At 48.1% G+C, this 21,756-nt stretch overlaps 1 protein-coding gene across 2 annotated transcripts in view; it reads left to right on the forward strand.

Moving 5' to 3' along the window:
• Positions 1–14,033, forward strand: part of GLI3 (GLI family zinc finger 3) — a 273,042-nt gene extending 259,009 nt beyond the window's left edge. The window contains exons 13-15 of one of the 2 annotated variants that reach the window (XM_035026515.1): positions 4,003–4,293; positions 8,800–9,130; positions 9,985–14,033. In XM_035026515.1, coding sequence (XP_034882406.1) covers positions 4,003–4,293; positions 8,800–9,130; positions 9,985–12,329 — 2,967 coding nt within the window. In that variant the 3' untranslated portion in view covers positions 12,330–14,033. The remainder of the gene's footprint in view (positions 1–4,002; positions 4,294–8,799; positions 9,131–9,984) is intronic. The other variant, XM_035026516.1, reaches the window with a different exon arrangement.
• The last annotated feature ends 7,723 nt before the right edge of the window (positions 14,034–21,756 follow it).

The following is a 21,756-nucleotide window of genomic DNA, read 5'->3' on the forward strand; positions in this document are numbered from 1 at the left end:
TTTAGGGGATTCGATTAAGTTAGAATTAAATTGATATATTTAACTGCACTCTAGAAATTTAGAAGGTATTCATTCCTATAGATTTTAGGACAAGTTTCCCTCCTGTTATTGTGGAGAAATTGGGGCAGTGGGTGTGGTAGGATTAGCAGTGAACATATACACACATACTTACTCAGCTTTTTATCTTTCTTAAGGACTTAAATTATGTGCATAGCTGTTTGCTTTGCTTAAATGCATTAGAGTGGAGCTTGTCCACTTCCGTGAGGTCAAGAGTGTAGCGCCATGTGAGCGTTTATCCATTATGAGATTAAAAGTTATCCTGTTCAATCATATCTTTCGCCAGGGTTGAGCAGTGTATCTAAAGTAAGTTAACCACCTTGACCACGCAAGGCTTTGGCCCTCCGTGTAAATGATGGATGGCTTCACATCCACCAAAATTAAGAATCTAGATTTGTGTCATGAGCTGGTCCTAGATAAATCTAGGTATCTCCTTTCATTTATTTGCTCTCATTTATTTGTACTTCCATTCATTCCCTAAACAAATATCGATAGCTAGTTAGGTGGCGCACGCTTTGCTGTTGTGGGTGTAGAACAGAATACCGTGGACTTGAACAGGAGGGGCATCATTCCCACTCGGGAAGCCAGTCTGGCCTTCTTCCTGCACCCTTAGGCTGCCTCACCCATTTGGGGCCATAGCAGTGGCCTCTGCCAGGGATCCCGACTCTAGACCACACAGCTCATGTCCCCCCAAAGCCACACTAGGCAAGTATCCTTGAGCTCTGACTCAGTTGTATCTCCCTTTCCAGAACAGTCCAGTGGCTTCCTCTTTCCTAGAGGGAAAGTTTAGATTCTCTCGGCTTGCACCTGCTGGCACCCGGCCCAAGCCTGCCCTTCCAGGCTTGACCTCTGACCTCTGTGGCCATGAGTGGAACGGGACAGCCACACCCACATGCGTTAAGCGGTCCTGCCTCTGGACTGTGGCTTTCCTTTCACATCCTCTTACCTTCGTTTTTATCCCTCAGAATTTTGGTCTACTTTCAGGACCCAGCTACAGAGCCTTCTCCTAATAAAGTTTGGTTCACTGAGCAATTACTCTGTGCCACAAACACATCGTGATGAGCGTTTCATATATCGTCTTATTTCACCCTCAGACCCCACGAGCTGGGTGTTATACCCAGATATAAAAGCGTAGTAACCGATGCTCCCCACAGTCATCCCAACTAAAACATGATTGTCCTCCGTCCACATCCTTCTGTGGCATTCATACTTGGGCCTGGTGATAATTACATGCTGTCTTATTTTTCCTGCACATTTTGTAACCCTGGACATTAAATCCTGCAGTATATGAGTCTTGCCTATAGTGAGGACCATTAAACGTTTATTGAAAAATTTAGTTGGATAAATGCTACAAAGTCAAGTAAAAAACACAGCAATTACTTTCACGAAGTACCTTTCAGTTGAGTGAGTCAAAAAGGAAACAACCATGGCAAAAGTTGAACGTCTAGGACGGGAGACACAGGGAACTCAGTGAGACTGACAACATTTATTATCCCTGCGTACACTTATATTTCATTTCAGTCATTGATGGCAAGCAAAGACTTTCCACCTCTATCTGTGTCCCCCTTTCCAAGCTAACCCAGGGTATACACATGCATATACTTATGGGAAGAGTAGCTCCTCAGGCGTGTAATGCGGGCCCGGTTCTCTCCCCGCGCCCCCGTGCCCCCTGCCCCCAACACCTGCGCCATGCATCCCGGCGTGCCCGCTGATAGAACAGTCCATCACGGCAGCGCGGTGAGCCGGCGTTGGGCCGATGTCAGGATGCCGTAAGGTAATAGCACTCATTGCTGGAGCCATTCTTCTGTCCCTAATGCATAGAAGTCAATGCGCTCATTTCATTATATATGTGCTGAAATCACACCAGCCCCTGAATAGAAGTAATTCATAGTTAATGGGAATCAATTCTCCCCCAAAAGAATCTCAAATTTGGAGGTGAAGTCTCTCGGGATAATTTTCGGAGTCTTCACTACATTAGGGCATTTCATCATTTTATGTAGCACTCAGTCTGTTCTTGGGCTTTTAGCGAAAAAGCATCTTTTAGACACATACATTCTATAAGACAGGACATCTTTTTTTAATATAATGGGTACATTATACTAATCATGCTTTTTATGACTATCGCTTACCTAATAGCTCATCTTCTGGTCTACACAGATACATATTCTTTTTTTTTTTTTCATGATTAACAAATTTTATTTTATTTTTTTAAATTTTATTATGTTATATTAGTCACCATACAATACATCATTAGTTTTTGATGTGGTGATCCATGATCCATTGTTTTCATATAATACCCAGTGCTCCATGCAGTACGTGCCCTCCTTTTTTTTTTTTTTAAGATTTTATTTATTTATTTGAGACAGAGAGAATGAGAGACAGAGAGCATGAGAGGGAGGAGGGTCAGAGGGAGAAGCAGACTCCCTGCCGAGCAGGGAGCCCGATGCGGGACTCGATCCCGGGACTCCAGGATCATGACCTGAGCCGAAGGCAGTCGCTTAACCAACTGAGCCACCCAGGCACCCCCAGTACGTGCCCTCCTTAATACCCATCACGGGGCTAACCAATCCCTCCTCCCCCCTCCCCTCTAAAACCCTGTTTGTTTCTCAGGTCCATAGTCTCTCATGATTCATCTCTCCCTCCAATTCCCCTCCCTCATTTTTCCCTTCCTTCTCCTAATGTCCTCCATGCTATTCCTTATGTTCCACAAATAAGTGAAACCGTATGATAATTGACTTTCTCTGCTTGACTTATTTCACTTAGCATAATCTCCTCCAGTCCCATCCATGTTGATGTAAAAGTTGGGTAATCATCCTTTCTGATGGCTGAGTAATATTCCATTGTATATATGGACCACATCTTCTTTATCCATTCATCTGTTGTAGGGCATCTCGGCTCTTTCCACAGTTTGGCTATTGCGGACATTGCTGCTATGAACATTGGGGTGCATATGGCCCTTCTTTTCACTACATATACAGATACATATTCTTGTAAGGATTCGTGACTATATTATATTTCAAGCCAGGTAAACAAAATCCCAGTTTTGATGTTGATCATGAGTAAATGCCTACGATTCTATGATTTGAGTAAATAGTGTAGCTATAAGCATCCATAGAGTTTTTAATGACTGCATTTGTAGGTTTGGTCACCAGCCCACATGGAACATGGAATATATAATTCACAGGCCTTAGTACTCAGGAGCAGAGCCAGACAGGAATCCTCATTTCCAGGATGCCATCCATCAGCCCTTCTCAGTTTGTGAGTGAGCATTCATAGACGGTCGAACAGGGCTTTACAGCTTTGAGGATCAGAAAAGTTCTGGATATTCTGAGCCCCAAACATCCCACACTGTTGTAATGTGACCCAAATGGACATGTTTTAGTCATATCTAACACGGAAGAGGCTATAGGCAATTTTTTTTTTACGATGCCTATGTGCACATTTTCACAACGGGTGTAGTGATTTTTGATCTGAGAACCAGGAGTCCCTAAGAAATTTCTTCATACAAATTCTCCCAAAGGCATATAGCATTCTTCTGATGAGGTGATGGGGGTCGGAGCCTTCTATAGTTGTCACCATCATCATCATCATCATCGTCTTCCCCATCACCATCTTCAAATACCTATTGAGAAGCTACCCCGACACCAGGATCCTTCTTCCTATTCATGGGATAAATGTTTCCAAGCATATACAGGCGATTTGCACATTTGTAGCTCTCCTTGAGCATTCTCTAAAATAATAGTCTATTAAAACTAGATTCACTGGCCCCTGAGCAGTGTTCAAATGGCCTTTATTAAACCCTTAGTACCCAGAGGTATCTGAATACTTCCCAGCTTTGTGGAAGTGCTTTGAAAGAAAGCTACGGTGTGCGTCCATGAGACTGTTGGGCTGGGGCATTAGCACTTTGATAACAATCTCTTATTTTGTTCTTGTGGCTTTTGGCAGAAACCGTATGTGTGCAAAATCCCAGGTTGCACGAAGCGCTACACAGACCCGAGTTCCCTCCGGAAGCACGTGAAGACAGTGCATGGCCCAGAGGCTCATGTGACCAAGAAGCAGCGTGGGGACATTCATCCTCGCCCCCCCCCACCCCGTGATTCCGGCAGCCATTCACAGTCCCGGTCGCCTGGCCGGCAGACTCAGGGAGCCCTTGGGGAGCAGAAGGACCTCAGCAATACTACCTCAAAGCGGGATGAATGCCTCCAAGTGAAAGCAGTCAAGGCAGAGAAGCCCATGGTATGTCATTCACTTTCCTTCTGCTTGTCCCCAAGCCTAGGTCATTTTAGAAAGTCAGCGAGGGCTTGAGGAGGGACTAGACTGCCCGGGTCCTCACTGCGTTGGGCTCTGATTGAAGGGGTCAGGAGCTCAGAGACCCGGATTCCTTACTTAAGGTTCATCGGCATAGAATAACTCAGAAAAGAGCGTCAGGGTTTGCTAACTGGTATTTAAAATCAGTCTGGAACCATACCACGTCGTGGCAGTAGAAAGAAAGGCACGACTGTCTACATTTTCAGTAGACCTGTAATGTAGAAAATCAGCTATTCCGTCTTTCTGTAAATTAGTCTTTTGCTTTGTGCTTTGCCCTGGTGACCCTGAGATAAAAAAGCCACAGTCCCTATTGTTTAGGCGTGTACAGTCCCGGGGGATAGACAGACCACCAAAAAGCAAATACTCACAACTCAGTGTGATGAGTCTTTCCCACGAGTGTGAAAGACCCACTCCGCCGCCCCCCTCTGCCGGTTTGTTCCGCCTCTCCGTTCGAGAGGGGAGCAAACCGCCAGCGCACTTGAGGATGTGATGGGGGCGGCGGAGTGGGTGGCCCTCAAGTTTAGCACTCGGTGGGGGGAAGGCGCAGGGCCTGGGGAGCAGGGCATTGCAACAGGAGCCGTGGGGCCCCAGGACCATGTGCAGGAGTAAAGAGGAGTGAGGAGGACAGAGGTTATATTTTACCAGGGGTGGCGAATGACCTGGCACGGCTGATCTTTAGAAAAGCCAGCCCCCTTTGCCAGGCTCGGGATGGGCTTGATAGACTGGAGACCATTTGTGCATTGGCGCTCGAACCAAGGAGGGGAAGAGCAGGGGCAGACAGAAAGCTTGTCGTCAGGAGAAATCATTCTGGTTTGGGGCCGTATCAGTCACCAGACTGCTACATGGATTATGCTACTGTTGCAGCTTCTTGCAAACTCCCTTGGCGATTTTTTTTTTTGGTTAAGGACATGCCATACTAAAGCGTCTAAAACTGTAAGAAAGGCAACAAGAAGAATGAAAAGAGTAGCTATCGGAAGAGCTCCGGTACATTTGTATTTGGCAGCATACGTAACAGAGTCAGCTCCGCGAATGTGTTGGGGTCTTGTCCGGCACTCTGTATATGGAGGAAACATACCAGATAGAAGTCGTGTGCTTGGATTTCCAGATGCACGGGAGTGGTCAGCCAGACGTAGCTGTACTCAGTTTCAGGAAGTTTCTTCTTAAAATTAGAAGAGTCCAGCAATTGGATGGACATCCTAGGAGTTCCTGGGTGATGTCACCATGCAGCAGTACCTATGGATAGGAAATAATGCATGTGTACAATTCCAGAGTTGACTGAGTGGAATTTAATCATCGGTTGAATTTTAATGACTTACTGAGTTTGTTTTAAGAGTTTTAGATGGTGACGTTAAGTGTAGCCAAAAATAATACAGATAAGCTATCCAGATTTATCATGACTTCCCAGTGGGTAGCTATATTTTGCTTTTAAAAAGCACCTTAGTCAAAAGAAAGAAAGAAAAATAAATATAAAGCACTTTAGTCAAAAAATTAAAAGAAAAATAAAAAGCACCTTAGTCAAAAGTTGATGTATGTATTATGACTCATCACCATACTGTAAAATTAATCAGTTCATAAGCGGTGTTGTACATACTTTTTGGGGGGACCACATATCCATTTCCTAAAATAAAGTCCACCTGTACAATGTGCAGAACATTCAGCAGTTTATCCTCAAGTGTTTAATGAAACAAGGAAAATGAATTTGTAGTCTCCTAGATTATGTCATCAAAAGACAATGATTTATGTTCTTCGGCCATCCTAAGGACCCAGAGCCTCTTGTACCTTGAATGTACATCCCTAGCTCAAGAAAACTTGTCATCTCCTCTCTAAACACCCATTATTTAAAAAGAAAATTGGTAGAAATAAGAACGTGTAGTTATTTGGCTCAGTGACATCTGAGAGGCCCCAAGATGTGAACTATTTTATAAAGTAATGAAATCACAGAAACATAGGCTGGGAGGGATCATAGAGATTGATACGAGGCTCCATATTTTATAGGTAAGGCTAATAAATTAATCAAATTTCCCACAGGGGATTATTTTGTCTGTATATGTCCATACACATGTAGATATGAATAGATCGCTTTGTAGACATTTACTAATGCATATAAGATTTACATGTCTAATATTCTTTCTTTAAAAACATGTCTTTGATCATTGTGCTATGAATTAAATTCTTCCTTCTTTTTTCTTATTAATTCCACATCTCTTCTGTGTAATGCTCCTAAATGTCTTGTTCTCACTTCCTAAGGACAGTGGGTAATAAGGTGAGGGAATTTTGGCTTCTCCGCTCTTTTTGTTTTGTGTTCGTTTTAACATTTAACTTCTATGCATTTGGTTTTTCCTTAGTTCTTGTGCTTTGTGATATCTTTGGTAGAGAACATTACTCAGCTACATTTCAAACATAGAAGCAATGTGTTTTGACCATTCAGCATGTGGAAATGTGGAGTTAGATGGTGAAATTCATTGTTCTTTTTGTCTAGGTTTTCATAACAAATCATAGCCGGCCAACCAAGCAGATGTTCTCAAAGACTATTTCATTATCAAATTGACACATGTAAATTCACTTTGGGGCCAGACCGATACTACTCTCTTTGAGGACGATCTGGATCCATTTGTTGTTCGCAGTTTAATCTGTATGGAAATGTCTGACTCCTCTGAGCAGCTCTCTGGTCGTAAATGCCTGTGTGCCCCCTTCCGTGCCCTGTGGAGGCGAGTCTGCCGTGCATGTGCACGCACATACACGTGCACACACAGATTCACCGGCACACACTCTGAGCTGACAGTCCAAGAGGCAAAGACCTCCGAAGCCCCGCATGCTCCACGTACCTTGGGAAGGAGCAGGTGGCCTGGCCCCCCAGGATTCTGCTGAAGCAAAACGTGAGCAAGGCTTCCTGAACTCACCATCAGATTTGTGTATCTCATCTGGCTCTGCTTGGTTGCCCAGGACAGACTCGGTGTATCACATGGCACTCACTTAGAAAGTGTTCATCTGCTTGGCTGTATGTAGTGTGGTTGCGGAACAAGTGTGAGGGGTTCTACTGAGAAGCCCTGTGCCGAGAAGCCCTTCCCAACAGCGCTGTGCACCCCATCTGGGACAACAGTGGGAGTCCGTACCTGAGTGCCTGTGGTTCTCTCTCCCTGGAGAACGGGCTCTTGGGGCTGCTCTCAGGTTCCAGTTGTTACAGTAACGCTGGAGAGGGCCCTGTGGTACCTGGCTGGGAGTCTAGGCTAGTCTTAGCATTGACTTTGTGACTTTGTTATTTTGGGCAGTCACTGAACTTCTCTGAACGTCGCTTTCCTTATCCACACAAAAGGGGTTATACTGTTTGTCAGCCAATTGAATTCACCAATGCAATTTTAGAGCGGTTCTAGGTTGTGCAGACCGGTCATTGAGGGCCATTTTACCTGGTGTTCCGCCCCCCCCGACCCCACCAGACCTGAGGATCACCAGCTCTCCACTCCCCGTCTCCCGGAGTCCTGGGGCGGGTGGTTCCTTTCCCTGACGGAGCTCCAGTGCCCTGGATCAAGTTTCTATCTAGTTGCAGAACTGGCTGATACAGTCCACAGTTGGGGTGAGGGAAACATTACCCTGTTCTCCCAGAGAAACGCCAGGGCACTTTAGGGGAAACGGTAAGATTATTCCCCAGATTCAGATGGCTGTAACCTGCAGCCTTTCTTCCCCTCTGGGTACAGCAGAAGCCAAGGGATTGAAGTTTTGCCTCTTACAGCTGCCTCTGTGAACAGCCTGGTTGGGGTTCTACAGAGCAGGCAGGTGTAGACAGAAGCGGGGAGGTTGCACAGAGCTTGGGGAACCAGCCCTGAGCAGCTCAGAGAGGGTCTCATGGGAAAGGAGGTCGTGTGTGCCTCGAGTGCCCATCTCCCATGGACGCTGTAGCCAAGCAGGGCGAACCTGCGGACCAAAGCCCCCTGGGGTCAGGTGAGCCGCGAATGCCTGCGGAGCCAATCAGGAACCGTTTCCCAGGTCGTTTTATATTTCGTGTGCTCTCTGAGCCTGACACTTAATTCCCGCCACAGTCCCGAAAACTGATTAAGTTGTCCCCATTTGGTAGATAAGGAAACAGGTCTAGAGTGACTGAGTATTTTGCCCAAAGAATCAAGTCAAGTCGTGCAAGTGGGATTGGAGCCGAGGAAGCCTGTTTGGCAGAGTTGGCATCTGGGGCAGGGTTCCGTGGCTGATGTCGTGCCGGTCACCGCCCACCCCCTTCAGCATGCCCTGCTGCCATTGCCCCCCCCGCCCCCCGCACATCTGCCCGGCATCCCCTCAGCCGCTGTCGTTGAGAGAGGCCACCTCCATTCCCCGGCACACGGTTCTCCTCACACCACCCCCGGAGCCCCCTGCAGGTCGAGCGTCTGCATGAGCTCCCCTGCCTTTCTCCTTCCCGGTGACGTCTCTTGCCTTTGCCCTTGACCCCAGCAGACATCTCAGCCAAGCCCTGGTGGTCAGTCTTCATGCAGCAACCAACAGTCCCCCATCAGCAACTATTCCAGCAGTGGGCTCGAGCTTCCTCTGACCGACGGAGGTGGTGTGGGGGACCTCGGCGCCATCGACGAAACCCCAGTCATGGACTCGACCATTTCCACGGCCACCACCGCCCTGGCCTTGCAAGCCAGGAGGAACCCGGCAGGGACCAAATGGATGGAGCACGTAAAACTAGAAAGGCTCAAACAAGTGAATGGAATGCTTCCACGACTGAACCCCGTCCTACCCCCCAAAGCCCCTGCAGTGTCTCCTCTCATGGGAAACGGTGAGTCCCGTGCCCCACCTCACGTCGGCCCCGGGCTGTCTGTTCGGTCCGCGCACCCGAGCCGCTCGGTGTGTGCTGGTGTGTCCCCCCAACCCGGTCCTGAAATTCTACCGTCACCACACACTTCGGTGTTGCCTTTCTGGGAGAGTCCGTATTTTAAAAGCAGGTGATGAGGGGATACTGCGGACACAGAAGGTAGCGCCCAGTATGCTCACTCTGTGTGTGACTCATGTTCTCACGGTGAGATCATAACTGTTGGGCCGGGCTGAGGAACTCCCCAGCAGAGACATCCGGGGTTAGCACTGCCATCCAGTTTCCCGTCTGCACCTGGGAGCTCAGCAGCCACCTTGACTGATGTGTTCCCAGGTCAAGGAAGGTCGGCAGCCCCACATCAGGTTTTGCTTCTGAGATGACACTCACTGCCTGGAGCGTATTCCTAAGGGTGAAGCTCCCCACCGTCCAACCCAGGCATGCTCCACCTTCACAGATGTCAGAGGAAGCCCTGAGTAGATAGGACACTCCCCGAATGCCTTTGGCCTTGGACTTGCCTGGACCCAGAGCACTGTGCCCTGCACCTGTGAAGGAGCTTAAGTGATCCAGGCTGCGTTTACTGTTCTGTGTAAGCCGGGGTCTGCAAACTTTCCTGCGGACTCGTAAATAAAGATTCTTGGCAACGCAGCCGCACCCACTCCTTCACGGTTCCCTGGACTTCGGGGCCGTGCCGCAGAGGTGGGGGGCTGGGGCAGACACTGCCGGGCCCAGGGAACCCGAAACTGGTTTCACCCCATCCTGCACCCTGACCTGTTTCCAGTCCTCCCGAAATGACTGCACGTCTCCCACCCTTTTCTCTGCAGGCACGCAGCCCAGTACCAGCTGCAGCTTGGGCGGGCCCGTGACTCTTCTCCCGAACAGAAGCGACCTTTCGGGCGTGGACATCACCATGTTGAACATGCTCAACCGGAGGGACAGCAACACCAGCACCATCAGCTCTGCCTACCTGAGCAGCCGCCGCTCCTCGGGCATCTCCCCCTGCTTCTCCAGCCGGAGATCCAGCGAGGCGTCCCAGGCCGAGGGCCGGCCCCAGAACGTGAGCGTGGCCGACTCCTATGACCCCATCTCCACCGACGCCTCGCGCAGGTCCAGCGAGGCCAGCCAGGGAGACGGGCTGCCCAGCCTGCTCAGCCTCACGCCAGCACAGCAGTACCGCCTGAAAGCCAAGTACGCGGCGGCCACGGGCGGCCCGCCCCCCACCCCGCTGCCCAACATGGAGAGGATGAGCCTGAAGACCAGGATGGCCCTGCTCGGGGACAGCAGGGAGCCCGCGGGGGCCCTGCCCCCCGTGCACCCTCCGCGGAGGTGTAGCGACGGGGGCGCCCACGGTCACGGCCGCCGCCCTCTGCTGCCCGCCGACGGGCTGGGCAACGGCGTGAGGAGGGCCAGCGACCCGGTGAGGACGGTGTCCGAGAGCCTCTCCCTGCCACGGGTGCAGCGCTTCAGCAGCCTGCAGAGCTTCAGCCCTCCAGCGCTGCCTCCCTCCCTGGAAAAGCGCAACTTCGTGCTTCAGAACTACACGCGGCCCGAGGGTGGCCAGCCCCGCCACTTCCCGGCGTCTCCCTGTCCTCCAAGCATTACCGAGAACGTCACCCTGGAGTCCCTGACCATGGACGCCGAGCTGAACCTGAACGAGGAGGATTTCTTGCCCGACGACGTGGTGCAGTATTTAAATGCCCAGACCCAAGCAGGGTATGAGCAGCCCTTCCAAAGTGCCGTCTCCGATGACGGCAAAGTGCCCCACGGGCCCGGCCTGGGGAGTGGGCATGGAGACTTTGACCCCCCCGGGCTGCCAGACGGCCACGCCGGCCACGCCAGCCAGCAGTACCGACCGCTCGAGCAGCCTTGCCCAGAAGCCAGCAAATCCGACCTGCCCATTCAGTGGAACGAGGTCAGCTCCGGCAGCGCCGACCTGTGCTCTTCCAAGCTGAAATGTGGCCACCGGGCCGCGGCGCAGCAGGCCCGAGCCTTCGGCTTCTACAACAACATGGGCGTCCACCCGCAGCATCCCTTGAGGAGCGGGGCCGGCCCCACTGGGGGGTACCCGACCCTCGCTGAGCCCGGCAGCTCCTACGGCAGCCCAGAGCACTTGGTGAGCCACAGCAGCGGAGGCGGTGGGCCTGGCACCAGCGGGAACGCCTTCCACGAACAGCCCTACAAGGCCCAGCCGTATGGAAACTGCCTCAACAGGCAGCCCGGGGGCCCCGGCCTGCTCGACGGGGCCTGTGGTGCCGGGATTCAAGCGGCAAAGTTGAAAAGCGCCGCAGTGCCGGCGAACGGGAGCCAGCCAGATTTTGGCCTGTCGGTGGCGCCCAACGAATCGGCGGGCGGTGTCGTGAATGGCGTAGCGCCCCAAGACCTGGTGGGCCAGGGGTACCCGGCCCCTCAGCTGCTCAGTGACCACCAAGGGGCAGGCCGCGCCGGCCAGCAGATGCTAGGGCAGGTTAGCGCTACCTCACACATCAACATCTATCAAGGGCCGGAGAGCGGCCTGCCGGGGCACCCCTGTCTCGGCAGCCAGCCGTCCAGCTTGGCAGCTTCCAGGGGCTACCAGGCGTGTGCCGGCTATGGGGGCATCAGGCGCCAGGCCGTGCTGAGGGGCAGCCTCACTGTGCAGCAGGGACAGCTCAGTGACACCAGTCAGACCTGCAGGGTGAATGGCGTCAAGATGGAGATGCACGGGCAGCCCCATCCGCTCTGTTCGAACGCGCAGAGTTACTCTGGTCAGTTCTATGACCAAACCGTTGGCTTCAGTCAGCAGCAAGACATGAAAACTGGTTCATTCTCCATTTCAGAAGCCAACTGCCTGCTACCGGGGGCCAGCGCCGAAAACTCTGAATTACTCTCCCCAGGTGCTAACCAGGTGACGAGCACGGTTGACAGCCTCGACAGCCATGACCTGGAAGGGGTGCAGATTGACTTTGATGCTATTATAGACGACGGGGACCACGCCAGCCTGCTGTCGGGAGCCCTGAGCCCCAGTATCATTCAGAACCTTTCCCACAGCTCCTCCCGCCTCACAACGCCGCGCACGTCCCTCCCACTGCCCGCGCTGCCGGTGAGCACCACCAACATGGCCATCGGGGACATGAGCTCCTTGCTGACCTCCCTCGCGGAAGAAAGCAAATTCCTTGCAGTGATGCAGTAGGTGTTAGGAGAAAGGCTGCCAACCAGCGTGAAGCTTTAGCAGTTTAAAAGATTAAATGGACTCGGTTTCTTGCTGGTTTGTTGTTTTGTTGTTGTTGTTGTTGTTTTTGTTTTTTTTAGTCCTGTATGTATTTTAGCAATCTCATCTCACCTAACTGGGATGTATTTCAAGTATATTCCTTTTATGGAAAAGGACTCTGAACAACCCTAAAGTATTCTAGGGAGAAACTGTCTTCCATTTCAGTTTTGAATCAGTATTGTTACACTCGAATCATCCTCTTTGTTTCCTTTTTTTTTTTAACTGTAAGCCCGCCCCTCCCCCTTTTTTAGTAAACCAGTGTAAATGTGTGATGTGCATGTTCTTCTTTTCGAAGAGGGGTCAAACGAGAGGATTTGACATGTTTCTCTGTTACTCAAAGGAAATCGGAGTTGGTGTGCTTTGGACCAAGGGGTTACGCTTCCAGCTTTTTAAATTTTCCTTTACATGTGCTCTATGTTTCTTTTTGTTTTTTGTTTTCTTGGGTGTTTTTTGGTTGTTGGTTTTTTTTGTTTGTTTGTTTTTGTTTTTTGGTAATTCCCACATTGGGCACAAGAATCAGATTATGGATAGTGAGTTGAAGAATCCTTTGTGGGTGGGCTCTAGCAGACATGACCAATTTTTGACGCACCCCTCCGCCCCCACTCAGGTCCAGGCATGCTTTCAATGGTTGCACACAAGCGGAAATTTGGGGCTCTGGCAGATGAACGAGTTTGCTCACGGTTGGGGTTTAGAATTCCTCCCGTCCATCTGTGTGCTCAGGGCAGGTCCGTCTATGTGCTCACGTCTCAGTTGTCCACGTCGCTTCTCCTCCCTCTGTCTCTACGACCGCTCCATGTTGCTCGGCACTCCAGGGAGAGAGGGGAAGGGCAGTGGGTCTGCAACTTCCATCTGTTCTGGCAAGAAGTTAGGTAGATTGTAGAGTGAAGCTACTGGATAGAAATAGTTTGGGGAACATTTGTGGGTTTGCTGTATTTGTTGATTATAATTCCAGCTCTTCACCTGTTATCATAGATAACCGAGAATTGATTATATATAGTTCTAAGTATTTAGGTATTTAATAAACGACCCTGCAACCAGCTCTTTCATTAACATACGTTAATTCCACTATAGCGAAGGAGTATTTCTATTCTAAGTACCCTATTTTAAGGGATTTATAAAACTTAGTTGTAAAGGAAAAAGCTCACATACAATGACATTTGGAATAAATCACCTTGACCGTTGTTAGTATTTGAAAGCACTAGGGAGGATGGTTAGTAGATGTGTGGATGCCTTTTCTTACACCCTAGCTATTAAATGATGCATCCATTTAAGTTAAATGTTCTAGGCAGTGAGTCCTTCATGCGGACTGAATTTGTACTTTCGTTTTGGATTAAAACATTTAAAGACTAAAAAAGTGCAGCTACTTGCCATGTGCAGCTAATACACATAAAAGACATACTATGTGTGTACAGAGTACATGGATTATCCAGCATTTTACATTTAAAAATATGTAAACTATTAAAAATAAAGTACTAACACCTCAGACTACCTGCTCTTTTTTGTCCCATTGACCCTGGAAGTTGGATTTATCCAAAGTGACTCATGAGTCAGTTGTGTGGCTTTTTCCCCTTTATTCCTGCCATTTAAATTAGTATTCGACAAAGTCAAGTAAAATAAAACATGAAATGATAGGAAAAAATGTTAGCACCAGCCCATTTTTCTCACATTCATGATCTCTCATTTGGACCAAGAAACTCAGCGTGGAGGTAAATTTGCCCTTTGGGACTTTGTGGCTAAGAAAGTTGGGTTTGCTTTCGACCGAATGTTCCTGAAACCGTTGGGAGGGGTGCTGAGACTTCTCCCACCGCTCCCCACCCCCATCCGGCACCGGCTTTTAAGTCAAAGGACGCATCTGCTTTGGAACAGAGCCCCAAAGCAAAAGACAGCTACTGGCGTGAGCTCAGTGGAGTGGCGTCTACCACTTCGCAATAGAAAAGAGCCAGGCTCTTTCTGTGTTCCTCAAACAGGTCATGACCCAGTCACAAAATCAGTGGTCCGTTCCCTGAATCTCCTTTTTCCACAAACAGCAGAATCTCGGCGCCCTGATCTGACCTTATGAGCTCTCACAGTTTGGCCTGGCCCTGCTCTTGGTTTCCAATCTTGGGACCTGGGCGTTCTGCAACCTGCTGAGTGAGGACAGTGGTCCCCGGGACCACCTTGCCCTCCTCCTCCATCAGAGTCCCTCCCCAGTAAAACTCCCAGATGTGACCTGCACTTCACAATTACCCTAAGTTCCTACTTTGCCTGCCCTCCGTGGAAGGACAGACGGCAGCTGGGGGAGGACTGTTGTCATCCTGTGCCTCTGCTTTGTCCTGTGGTTTCAGGTGTTGCTCTGCGTGGCTCCCTTTCTTCACCTTTTCATACTTGGTTTCCTCCCTTCCGCCCTTAGGTTTGCAGAGATAGTCCTACTTCAATGCAGTCTTTGGCTTCTCTCTGTGGAAATCTCAGAAAGATGGGGAAGCGGGGGGAGGGAGAAGGAAAGTGTACTTTTCCAGGAGTGCCACGATGTGACCCAACAGTCAGTGGAAGGGAGGTCTGTTGGGGCCACTTGGAAGCCTTCCGTCTGTAGACTTGGCATCTCCTCGGGCAGGACCCACCCCCAGCCTCCAGCCTCCAGCCTCCTCCCCACTTCTCCGACCCTCGCGTTGGAGGGTGACGACAGCAACTCACTAGGGTCCCAGCCTACTTCTCAATGCAGGCTCGTACATGCTACTCCTATTGAACGTCTGTGCGAACCGTGTGTTTATTTGTTAAACCGTTTTGTTTTATTTCCTGAAGAGCTAATGAGACTGCACCTGCTCCTCATACGTTGGCTCGTCCTCTTGAGCCACAGAGTTGTGATTCTTGCGATGTATGTGCCTTATTTTACGTTGATCTTGTCGATGCGAGGGACCAGTTGGTGTTGCCCGATCGCAGCTCGAGGCCCGCACGCTCCTGGGCCAGCCAAGAGCACACGATCGGAGCGGAGTCTGAGCTGTCTTGGAACCTGGTTTCCCGTGTTGTTTTGAACTGATGGAGGATGTTCTCTTCTGACCAGTTACTGTTGTATATCCCGCAAACGTGTAAAATAAAAGACAAGTTCATTTTTTTTTCACCTTTTTTAGATTTTTAAAAAATAAAATGTGTAATCCTTTTTTAAAAGAAACACATGTAAATACATTTAAGTATTGTAGGCATAGTGTTTGGATGTGGCCGGCCCTGGGCCTTCTCAGATCAGCCTGCAGCCGTGCGATGCCCCCGCGCCCACCTCATGCCCAGGGCCACAGTCCTGCCACACGTGGACTCTACTTTTGCTTTCAGAACCACCTAGTCCTTTTGTAACAAAAAGAAAGAACAATGTTTCTTACAATGTCAATAAAAAACACTTTGTACTGAAATTGTTACGGGGTTGTTTATTTGATCCCTAGCTAAACGGAAAGATGCTTCCTTGGGAAAAACCCAGAGCCTGCATTGGGACCAGACCCTCCCCCTGCCCCCCACATACAAGCTGAGTGCACTTCCACCCCGAGACTCAGATTCCTCATCCCCAAGGCTGAGAATAAGATGCTGGTGCACCCTGCCGGTGGTGACATGGGGGTGTATACCTGGGAGGCACACCAGTTGTAACTGTCATTGTTTTTCTTAATTTTATCACTTCGCCAAACTCTGGGGAAGGAGTGTGAATATGGCTCAGTGTCTAACCACTGAACTTGTTTCTCTTCTATAAATTATCCACTTTTCAAAGGATACGGGGTATAATACATGCTACCAAAATGTTTGACGTGGTGGAAACCTACTTTTCTGTGGCTTTTAAGAACTAACTTCAGGGGCACCTGGGTGGCTCAGTCGTTAATCGTCTGCCTTCGGCTCAGGTCATGGTCCCGGGGTCCTGGGATCGAGCCCCGCATCGGGCTCCCTGCTCTGCGGGGAGCCTGCTTCTCCCTCTCCCACTCCCCCTGCTTGTGTTCCCTCTCTCGCTGTGTCTCTCTCTGTCCAATAAATAAATAAAATCTTAAAAAAAAAAAAAAACTGACTTCAGACAGAAATGTAAGCTATTTCTCTGATTTGTCTTTTCTTATATATATTTTTTCAATATTATACTCTAGGTCACCATAAAAGCCTCTAAAGCCTTCTCCTTTCTCAGCAGCCGCAGCTTCCCCATGGTTGTAAGGACCCCAAGCCTCTCGGGATGGTGAGTGTGGCCCTGGAACATGGGCTTGTAGCTACACCAGCAAGCCCCCAGGGGACTCCCATCCTGTGGGTGACGGATGTGTCCTCCCGTGCGGGGATTCTGCAATCATAGGGATGCTTCATGCTCTCCTAATCCACAAGGGAGGACTTGCCCTCCTAAATCCAAAATTCTTTGCGTTCATAACTAGAGCACTCACATAAGGCATCCAAATGAATTCAGAAAAAAAAAGGAGGGAAAAAATGAATTTATACTCTACCTTAGTTATAAATTTTCAGTGTACAAAGATATATTCCACGTAGTAAGTCAGAGTAAAACAGGAAAAATGAGGCTCATGGAAAAGGCAGGAGGGAAATGGAATGCCCCAGGAATGGGGCACATCCCTTAGATGCAGTTAACTGCGAGCGGGCGGACAGGTGCGTCTCGCAGCTTGGGGTTTAAAACGCGCCTCCCGAGAAGGAGACGCAGGAGCAGAGTTGGGGGTAAAATGGTAGAGGTACAATCCATTCAGTATTTCATAAAGGCTTAAGTAATTTGGGGAATTCAAAGATGTTATACGTTGCCCAAATGAGAACTTCATAAGACAGTGCTAGGATAGATGGAAGAATCAGTCCACTGCCAAAATATCATATTCATCCTTTTCACCTCCAGTGTTCTTTTCTTGGCAGTTTTTTCCCCCTTTGGTTTTACTTCATAACGCCGTTACCATTCCAAATACAATCTGGGCTCATCTTTCTGCTAATATTAGTTTTTATTTTAAAAAAAAATCCATTTTACCAACACAGGCCTAGATGATTAAGCCTACCTAGGCATTCAACTTCATATTTTTTAGAAATAGTCCTTGAATCTAAACTGTTATTTTCGCTTTTTAAAGTTTCCCATGCACTGTGTGGCCACACAGGAAGGAAGGAAGGCAGAAATGTAAGCTATTTCTCTAATTTGTCTTTTCTTATATATTTTTTTTCAATACTATACTCGAGATCACCATAAAAGCCTCTAAAGGGTCCCCTTCCTCTTTCTGAGTAGCAGGGTCCCTGCCTTCAGATGACATATGTTTTATCTGATGAGCAAAGCGCAGTGTGCCCATAAGCGTCTAGCCCCGCGGGAGGGACAGACTCAGAACCACAGAATACAGTGGCATGCCCAGTGGGAGATGATCAGAGGGAGTTCAGTTGGGGCCCTGTCCCTCGGAAGTGCATAGGACAGGGCTTCTCAACCTCTGTATTGTTGACATTGTGCCTCAGTGAACCTTTGTGGGGGGAACTGCCCTGTATTCTGTGGGATGGTTAGTGGACTCCAGGCCACTGCCCACTAGACGCCAGTAGCATCCTCCGTCCCAAGTTGTAACCACCAAAAATGTCTCTAGACGTTGCCACCTGTTGCATGTGGAGAAAAATGTTTCCAGGTTGAGAGGGGATGAAAATACAAGAGGGACATACTGCAGGCAGGTGCCCAAAAGAGACTCGAGTACAGACCCGGACTCGGGAGCCTTCGGTACACAGGTGACGGATGAAGCCAACACTAAGAACGCCATTATCGGGCGCAGGTGTGTGAGGCTGAGGACCAAGCCCCAAGGAACGCTGGCCCCGTGGGCCGAGAGGAGGGGTGGGCACATGGGAAAGGGGGCAGAGGAGCGCAGGAAGGTGTGGTCTAGAAACAGGGAGGCGGATAATCAGGAGGCCAATGTGGTCAAAAACAACACATAGGTCACGTAAAACACGGACTGACAAATACCAGATTCGGGAGTTAGGGACCCCTGGGTGGTGGTGGGGGGTGCCTGGGAACAGAAGCCACGTGGCAACCGCTGAGCACCGAACAACAGGGGGATTTGGTGGCCTCTTCTGAGCGGTGTTCCTGAGGTGGGAGAAATGGGCACGCCGCAGAGTGTGAGATACATACTTTCAAGGGAAAGGAAAGACGGGGTCAAGGAGAGGTGGAAAGTGGGATTTTTTTTTTATTCTTATGTTAATCCCCATACATTACATCATTAATTTTAGATGAAGTGTTCCATGATTCATTGTTTGTGCATAACACCCAGTGCTCCATGCAGAATGTGCCCTCCTCAATACCCACCACCAGGCTAACCCATCCTCCCACCCCCCTCCCCTCTAGAACCCTCAGTTTGTTTTTCAGAGTCCATCGTCTCTCATGGTTCGTCTACCCCTCCGGTTTCCCCCGCTTCATTCTTCCCCTCCCGCTACCTTCTTCTTCTTCTTTTTTTTTTCTTAACATAGATTGCATTATTTGTTTCAGAGGTACAGATCTGAGATTCAACAGTCTTGTACAATTCACAGCGCTTACCAGAGCACATACCCTCCCCAGTGTCTATCACCCAGTCACCCCATCCCTCCCACCCCACCCCCCACTCCAGCAACCCTCAGTTTGTTTCCTACAATTAAGAATTCCTCATATCAGTGAGATCATATGATACATGTCTTTCTCTGTTTGACTTATTTCACTCAACATAATACCCTCCAGTTCCATCCACGTCATTGCAAATGGCAAGATCTCATTCCTTTTGATGGCTACATAATATTCCATTGTATATATATACCACTTCTTCTTTATCCATTCATCTGTCGATGGACATCTTGACTCTTTCCACAGTTTGGCTATTGTGGACATTGCTGCTATAAACATCGGGGTGCACGTACCCCTTCGGATCCCTACTTTTGTATCTTTGGGGTAAATACCCAGTAGTGCAATTGCTGGGTCATATGGTAGCTCTATTTTCAACTTTTTGAGGAACCTCCATACTGTTTTCCAGAGTGCCTGCACCAGCTTGCATTCCCACCAACAGTGTAGGAGGGTTCCCCTTTCTCCGCATCCCCGCCAACATCTGTCATTTCCTGACTTGTTAATTTTAGCCATTCTGACTGGTGTGAGGTGGTATCTCATTGAGGTTTGGATTTGGATTTCCCTGATGCCGAGCGATATTGAGCACTTTTTCATGTGTCTGTGGGCCATTTGGATGTCTTCTTTGGAAAAATGTCTGTTCATGTCTTCTGCCCATTTCTTGATTGGATTCTTTGTTCTTTGGGTGTTGAGTTTGATGAGTTCTTTATAGATTTTGGATACTAGCCCTTTATCTGATATGTCATTTGCAAATATCTTCTCCCATTCTGTCGGTTGTCTTTTGCTTTTGTTGACTGTTTCCTTTGCTTTGCAAAAGCTTTTTATCTTGATGAAGTCCCAAGAGTTCATTTTTGCCCTTGCTTCCCTTGCCTTTGGCGATGTTTCTAGGAAGAAGTTGCTTCGGCTGAGGTTGAAGAGGTTGCTGCCTGTGTTCTCCTTTAGGATTTTGATGGACTCCTGTCTCACATTGAGGTCTTTCAACCATTTCAAGTCTATTTTTGTGTGTGGTGTAAGGAAATGGTCCAGTTTCATTCTTCTGCATGTGGCTGTCCAATTTTCCCAACACCATTTGTTGAAGAGACTGTCTTTTTTCCATTGGACATTCTTTCCTGCTTTGTCAAAGTTGAGTTGACCATAGAGTTGAGGGTCCATTTCTGGGCTCTCTATTCTGTTCCATTGATCTATGTGTCCGTTTTTGTGCCAGTACCATGCTGTCTTGATGATGACAGCTTTGTAATAGACCTGGAAGTCCGGAATTGTGATGCCGCCAGCTTTGCTTTCCTTTTTCAACATTCCTCTGGCTATGCGGGGACTTTTCTGGTTCCATACAAATTTTAGGATTATTTGTTCCATTTCTTTGAAAAAAGTGGATGGTATTTTGATGGGGATGCTCTAGGTAGCATTGACATCTTCACAATATTTGTTCTTCCAATCCATGAGCATGGAACGTTTTTCCATTTCTTTGTGTCTTCCTCAATTTCTTTCATGAGTATTATATAGTTTTCTGATTACAGGTCCTTTGTCTCTTTGGTTAGATTTATTCCTAGGTATCTTATGGTTTTGGGTGCAATTGTAAATGGGATCGACTCCTTAATTTGTCTTTCTTCTGTCTTGTTGTTGGTGTATAGGAATACCACTGACTTCTGTGCATTGATTTTATATCCTGCCATTTTACTGAATTCCTCTATGAGTTCTAGCAGTTTTGGGGTGGAGTCCTTTGGATTTTCCACATAAAGTATCATATCATCTGCAAAGAGTGAGAGTTTGACTTCTTCTTTGCCGATTTGGATGCCTTTGATTTCTTTTTGTTGTCTGATTGCTGTGGCTAGGACTTCCAATACGATGTTGAATAGCAGTGGTGATAGTGGACATACCTGCCGTGTTCCTGACCTTAGGGGGAAAGCTCTCAGTTTTTCCCCATTGAGAATGATATTCGCTGTAGGTTTTTCATAGATGGCTTTTATGATATTGAGGTATGTACCCTCTATGCCTATACTCTGAAGAGTTTTGATCAAGAAAGGATGCTGTATTTTGTCAAAAGCTTTTTCTGCATCTATTGAGAGGATCCTATGATTCTTGTTCTTTCTTTTGTTAATGTATTGTATCACATTGATTGATTTGCGGATGTTGAACCAACCTTGCAGCCCAGGGATAAATCCCACTTGGTCTTGGTGAATAATCCTTTTAATGTACTGTTGGATCCTATTGGCTAGTATTTTGCTGAGAATTTTTGCATCCATGTTCAACAGGGATATTGGTCTGTAATTCTCCTTTTTGATGGGGTCTTTGTCTGGTTTTGGGATCAAGGTAATGCTGGCCTCATAAAATGAGTTTGGAAGTTCTCCTTCCATTTCTATTTTTTGGAACAGTTTCAGAAGAATAGGTATTAATTCTTCTTGAAATGTTTGGTAGAATTCCCCTGGGAAGCCATCTGGCCCTGGGCTTTTTTTGGGGGGGATTTTTGATGACTGCTTCAATTTCCTTAGTGGTGATAGGTCTGTTCAGGTTTTCTATTTCATCCTGGTTCAGTTTTGGTAGTTGATACATCTCTAGGAATGCCTCCATTTCTTCCAGGTTATCTAATTTGCTGGCATAGAGTTGCTCATAATATGTTCTTATAATTATTTGTATTTCTTCGGTGTTGGTTGTGATCTCTCTTTCATTCATGATTTTGTTGATTTGGGTCATTTCTCTTCTCTTTTTGATAAGTCTGGCCAGGGGTTTATCGATCTTGTTAATTCTTTCAAAGAACCAGCTCCTAGTTTCGTTGATCTGTTCTACTGTTCTTTTAGTTTCTATTTCATTGATTTCTGCTCTGATCTTTAT

Source organism: Mirounga leonina, unplaced genomic scaffold, assembly GCF_011800145.1.
Source record: "Mirounga leonina isolate KUSES-001 unplaced genomic scaffold, KU_Mleo_1.0 Mir_199, whole genome shotgun sequence".
NCBI classification, from domain to species: Eukaryota; Metazoa; Chordata; class Mammalia; order Carnivora; family Phocidae; genus Mirounga; species Mirounga leonina.